Source organism: Dipodomys ordii, unplaced genomic scaffold (assembly GCF_000151885.1).
Source record: "Dipodomys ordii isolate 6190 unplaced genomic scaffold, Dord_2.0 Scaffold2, whole genome shotgun sequence".
NCBI classification, from domain to species: domain Eukaryota; kingdom Metazoa; phylum Chordata; class Mammalia; order Rodentia; family Heteromyidae; genus Dipodomys; species Dipodomys ordii.
The window spans coordinates 23677383-23683811 of NW_012267218.1; the positions used below are offsets into that span (position 1 = coordinate 23677383).

General features: G+C 43.6%; 1 protein-coding gene across 1 annotated transcript in view; it reads left to right on the top strand.

Annotated features, from left to right (window-relative positions):
- Window positions 1–6197, top strand: part of Entpd5 (ectonucleoside triphosphate diphosphohydrolase 5) — a 29461-nt gene extending 23264 nt beyond the window's left edge. The window contains exons 13-14 of the mRNA XM_013013550.1: window positions 2039–2102; window positions 5563–6197. Of these exons, the coding sequence (XP_012869004.1) occupies window positions 2039–2102; window positions 5563–5683 (185 nt within the window). The 3' untranslated portion in view covers window positions 5684–6197. The remainder of the gene's footprint in view (window positions 1–2038; window positions 2103–5562) is intronic.
- Window positions 6198–6429: the final 232 nt, after the last annotated feature.

The following is a 6429-nucleotide window of genomic DNA, read 5'->3' on the forward strand; positions in this document are numbered from 1 at the left end:
CTGTCCCTCAGCTCTTCAGCTCAAGGCTAGCACTCTACTGCTTGAGCCACAGCACCACTTCCGGCTTTTTTCTTTTTGCTTATGTGGTGCTCCTCGAACCCAGGGCCTCGTGCATGCAAGGTAAGCGCTCTACCACTGAGCCATCTTCCCAGCCCCAAGTCTGTTTTTTCTTAAGTGTCAAAGAGCCAAGATCCTGTTTTGGATATGGGCATGTAGTTCAGTGGTGGAAGATTGTCTAGCTTGTTCTGGGTTCAATCCCCCACAACACACACACACTTGCACACATATACACATGTTCATGTATGCACAGTTATTTAGTAATCACAGTAGATATAGCTGGAGCTGCTTTTGTTCAGGGGGTAGCCAAGGCGCCATGAATATAGGAAATTACCTTAACACTATGGTAGCTTCTGAGTTTAGTAGCAGGCTAACTATCCCAGAGGACATAGAACAGAAGGACTTGGAGCCCAATGAAGATGCCAAGTCACATGGCTTATTAAATCTGTTTAGAACTGAGCATAAAAGAGGAAGAAAGGGGAAAGAGATGGAAGAAATAATGAACAGAGGGTACACGCTGGGAAAGAGATGGAAGAAATAATGAACAGAGGGTACACGCTGGTAGGCGTGTCATGCTTTCTGAGTCTAGGATTACTTGTGTTCGGCTTGGTGCTTAGAACACAAACTTTCTCTCTTCCAGTGGCAGATACACCTGATCAGCAGCAGTAGCTTACCATTAGCCAATTAGATAGGTAAACAAACCTATCTAACAATCTTCCAAATAAAGGCAGAAGACATAGAGTACCAGAAGAGGGTGGCTTACTTAAAACCTCATGAATATTGAATGCCTTAAGTGTATGTAGTATGGCCTATATATTTCATACAAACCTTGGGTGTTTGGTGCCTCTTAAGAATCTTAGATTTCCCTTAGTCTCTACTTCTTCATCAACTCCAGCACATGAAGACTCCGTAGTAAGTTACTTACTCTAGGACATAACTTATGAGTTTCATCTATCCCTTTTATTTTCTTACTTTTTTTTTTGGTCCGGTCATGGGGCCTGAACTCTGGGCCTGGGCGCTGTCCCTCAGCTCTTCAGTTCAAGACTAGCGCTCTACCACTTGAGCCACAGCGCCACTTCTGGCTTTTTTCTTTTTGCTTATGTGGTGCTGAGGAATCGAACCCAGGGCCTCAGGCATGCAAGGCAAGCGCTCTACCACTGAGCCACCTTCCCAGCCCCTATAAGTCTTTGTTAACTCAAAAACTTAATTTTAAAAAAGAAAGTAAGAAGGCTGGGAAGGTGGCTCAGTGGTAGAGTGCTTGCCTTGCATGCATGAGGCCCTGGGTTCGATTCCTCAGCACCACGTAAGCAGAAAAAAAAAGCTTGAAGTGGCACTGTGGCTCAAGTGGTAGAGTGCTAGCCTTGAGCTGAAGAGCTGAGGGACAGTGCCCAGACCCAGAGTTCGGGCCCCACAACCGGACCCAAAAAAACAAAAACAAAGACTTATAATGAGAAGTTTCATTGTGATATTTCCATACATACAGACAGTATAATTTGAACAAATTACTTTTTACCCTATGTATCACATTGGGATAATTACATGTTATATAATTTCCTGTTATAATTACATGTTACAAAAATGATTAAGATGTTCTTTCCGGGAGCCAGTGGCTCATGCCTGTAATCCTAGCTACTTAGGAGGCTGAAATCTGAGAATCACAGTTCAAAGCTAGCCCAGTCAGGAAGCTCCTCATGAGACTCTTATCTCCAATTAATCACAGAAAACGCTGCAAGTGGTGCTCTAGCTCACGAGGTGAGGGTGCTAGCCTTGAGCAAAAGGAGCTTAGGGACAGTACCCAGGCCAGAGTTCAAGATCCAGGACTAGCAAAAAAAAAAAAAAAAAAGGCAATTAGAGAGGTAAACTTTAATCAAGGAAGTAAACTGTAGTTGTTCTTCTAGCCTTTCCTCCCTATCTTCTCTTGTGCCATTTCATTTCCCCAGTTTCAGATGTGTTTATATTATCCATTTCCTGTGTTATACAGATTTCATAAAAATCACTACTACTAAGATGTTTGGATTTAACGTGTTGTTATATCTGTCAAGAATGTAAGCATTTCAAGTACTTAACAAAAAAGTTATTTGCAAGGAGCGTTAATGGAGTACATGAACTCTGTTGTCTAGCTAGTCTGCATTCACAGTCTGACTCTCTAAAGTTACTATGTCCTTAAGATGATTTGTTTCCCTTAGCTTTATTTATTTTTTTATAATCATCGGTTGTGGGGCTTGAACTCATGGCCTGGGCGTTATTCCTCAGCTTTTTCATTCAAGGCTAATGCTCTACCACTTTGACCCACAGCGCCTCTTCAGTTTTCTGGTAGTTAATTGGGGAATTAACCTTGGGTTAATTAACCCTGCGATTAATTCCCAGTCTAGGTTGGCTTTGAATGGATATCCTCAGATCTCAGCCTCCTGACTAGCTAGGATTATAGGTGTGAGGCACTGGTGCCTGCCTTCCCTTAACTTTTAATGTCTCTTATTTAGAATACAGGGATCCTTATAATACCTATTTTATAGTTATGATAATTGAGACATTGCATGTAAAGCATAATGGTTAGCATATATGAAAATGGTGTAATACTGGTATTACTATTAGTAAACATGTCTCACACCAATTGAGGATGGTTTTTTTGGTTGGTGGTGGTGGTTACAAAACTTGAACTCTGGGCCTGAGCGCTGTCCCTCAGCTCTTCAGCTCAAGGAGAGCACTCTACTACTTGAGCCACAGCACCACTTCCAGTTTTCTGGTGCTTTATTAGAGATAAGAGTTTCACAGACTTTCCTGCCTGAGCTGGCTTTGAACCTGATCTTCAGTTCTCAGCCTCCTGAGTAGCTAGGATTACAGGTGTGAGCCACCAGCACCCAGCTGGGGATGGTTTTTGAAGATGAGAGAGATTATCCCAAACCATTCAGTTCATAGTAAGTCAACAACCTCTACTTAAGCATCAACAAGTCAGTTAAGAATAATTTCTAAGTCGGGCACTGGTGGCTTACATCTGTAATCCTGGTTACTGAGGAGGCTGAGATCTCAGGATCATGGTTCACAGCTAGCCTGGGAAAGAAAGTCCTTGAGACTCTTACCTCCAGTTAACCACCAGAAAACTGGAAGTGGCGCTGTGGCTCAAGTGGTAGAGTGCTAGCCTCGAGCTGAAAGAGCTGAGGGAAGCACCCAGGCCCAGAATTCAAGCCCCATGACTGACCCCCCCCAAAAAAAAAATAATTTTCTGGCCATTTCAGGTGCTAGCATTCTTTCAATTGCTATAATTTAAGGGGGTGGGGGAGAGGAATAGAACTTGCCTTAATTTTTTTTTATGATCTTTACTTATATAAAGGTGTTTCAATTCAATGTCAGTTTGTGAGTACAATGTATCTTTTTTTTTTTTTTTTTTGTCTTGGGGCCTGAACTCTGGGCCTGGGCCCTGTCCCTCAGCTCTTCAGCTCAAGGCTAGTGCTCTACCACTTGAGCCATAGCACCACTTCCGGCTTTTTTTTTGTCTGTTTATGTGGTGCTGAGGAATCGAACCCAGAGCCTCTTGCATGCAAGGCAAGCGCTCTACCACTGAGCCACCTTCCCAGCCCCCCAGCATTTTTTTTGTTTGCTTATGTGGTGCCGAGGAATCGAACCCAGAGCCTCTTGCATGCAAGGCAAGCGCTCTACCACTGAGCCACCTTCCCAGCCCGAGTACACTGTATCTTGATGGATGTCATTTCTTCCATCATTCTCCCTTATTTGTTCCAATCCTACTCATCTCCTCAAGTTACTTGATTCCATTTTCACATATATATGTTGAATGTTATAACTGCATTCGTCCAACTTATCTTTTTCCATTCATCTGCCCCCGTTCTGCTGGTCAGGGGGCAGAATTTAAATCAGGCAGGATCACTTTTCTGTCCCAGAAACTGTTTGATCTAGGCATCTGTGTCCCTAGGCTACCTGCCCAATGCTGGTAGAGAGAGCTTTTGGGTGCAGGGAGCTTCCGTTTTACTCAGGTGTCTCAGACTAAATGTTAACATAATGATTTAAACACCATTCTGCCCAGTTTGGGGCACAGTGACTATATCAAGTAGGCAGAACAACCACTAATTTCCAAACTTCTGTTTGCTTGGTGGTGGTGGCACCTTAAACAAAAATCCTTTTCAGCTGGGCACCCACCTCCCAGCTACCCAGGAGGTTGATATTGAGGATCAAAGCCAGCCCAGGCAGAAAAGTCCGTGAGACTCTTGCTCTTATCTCCAATTAACCACCAGAAAACTGCAAGTGGCGCTGTGGCTCAAGTGGTAGAGCACTTGCCTTGAGCTGAAGAGCTGAGGGACAGCGCCCAGACCCAGAGTTCAAGCCCCACGACTGACCAAAAAAAAAAGCTTTTCAGAGCCAGCCAGGCTGGGAACATGAACTGATGAAAGGAGCCATTATCTTTGCAGTAGTGGCTATGGGCTTAGAATCCCTTTCCATCTGAGTTCTCTTTCTCCTTTGAAATATTTCCAAATTAACACTATTCAAAGCCTTTGTTCTGTGATTGAGGAAATTAAGTTTAATGTTTTGTCTATGCTCTCTGACTACAACCTGGCCCCAGAATGCCTGGTTGGTTATTTTCAGTGCTGAAGAGGCAGTTGTTTACATGGTATGAATTGAGTAGTTTAGTGTATTTTTCCCACTACTAAATGTATTACGAACTTTTTTTTTTTTCTCGGTTGTGGGGCTTGAACTCTGGGCCTGGGCCCTGTCCCTCAGCTCTTCAGCTCAAGGCTAGTGCTCTACCTTCAGCCACTGCACCACTTCCAGTTTTCTGGTGGTTTATTGGAGATCAGAGACTCATGGATTTTCCTGCCTGGGCTGGCTTTAAACCTCGATCCTCAGATCTCAGTCTCCTGAGTAGCTGGGATTATTAAGCATGAGCCACCAGCGCCTAGCTATTCCCAACTTTTTTTTTTTTTTGCCAGTCGTGGGGCCTGAACTCTGGGCCTGGGCGCTGTCCCTCAGCTCTTCAGCTCAAGGCTAGCGCTCTACAACCTGAGCCACAGCGCCACTTCCAGCATTTTTTTGCTTGTGTGGTGCTGAGAAATCGAACCCAGGGCCTCATGCATGCAAGGCAAGCGCTCTACCACTGAGCCACCTTCCCAGCCCCCCTATTCCCAACTTTTGACAATGCCTTTTCTACCACATCCACTAACATCTCATTGTAAGTTGCCATATTAGAAATAGGTGATTTAGAATATAAGGCAGGGAACCCTGTGCTTCTTTTCAGGATTAAGGAAGGAGTTCAGAATATATCTGACTAAAATCTCTCTTTGGAAGGCTTGAGTGGAACCATTTTCTGAGCCAGAAGTACTCAGGGACCAGAATCTGGGTATAGTGGTTATAATCCATGGCTACAGGCAGTTATTAGCGGGGAGCAGTGGGAAGATGGTTAGCCATTCTCAGTCTTGCTTTCGTTTGGCTATGTGCATGCTTTTTGCAGATATTATTTTACCAAGTGCCATGCTTCCTAAAGTTGAAAATTGCATGAAGATGTGAACTCTCTCTCTTTCTTTCTCTCTTACAGCTCACAAAAAAAGTGAACAACATAGAGACCGGCTGGGCCTTGGGGGCCACCTTTCACCTGTTGCAGTCTCTGGGCATCTCCCACTGAGGCCAAATCCCCTCAAGTCTGTATTCACTCTTTTTTAAGGGGAGGAGAGAAGACACAGTTCAGTTTCCAGGCTAGTGTGAGGATAGCCTGTACTAAAGCCCAGGAACTGGTTTTATGAAGTAGGGGCTTTTTATACATGGATTGTGCCCTGGAGCCTAGAGATTTAGGTTTAATTTTATACATCTAATGTGAATTGTTACCTAACCACTTTGGGGTACATAGCTGGCACTAGAGTCTTGATTCTTTGTGTGTTACAAAGAATCTGTGAGCAAAAAAAACCCAAACAAAACAAAAAACAACTTTGGAACTCACTCAGCCTTGGAGAACTCAGGGTCCGGTTCCCTGGGAACCAAAGAAAAATATCATCCAACGCTTATAGTGCCTCCTTCTTTTGAACATTTAAATTGTCCTCTTAGATGCAAAATTAGTTCAATCACATGACCGATCAATACAAGTATATATTTTTCTTCACCCTCCATGTCTGTATCCCCTTAAGAGAAAAAAAACTGGTATTGCTTTCTGTGTGTAATTTTTTAAAAAAGAAAAGAGTATTATATAAGTATCTGTGTGATTCCTGTTGTGTGCTGTTCTAATACATTAGTTGAGAGCCATCCTAAGTCTTGTACATGTGAAAGATAGTCTAGTTATGTTAGTCAGGCTATCCTAGAACTTGTAATGTAGCTCAGGCCTTAAGCTTTTTTTTTTTTGGGGGGGGGTCCGGTCATGGAGCCTGAACTCTGGGCCTG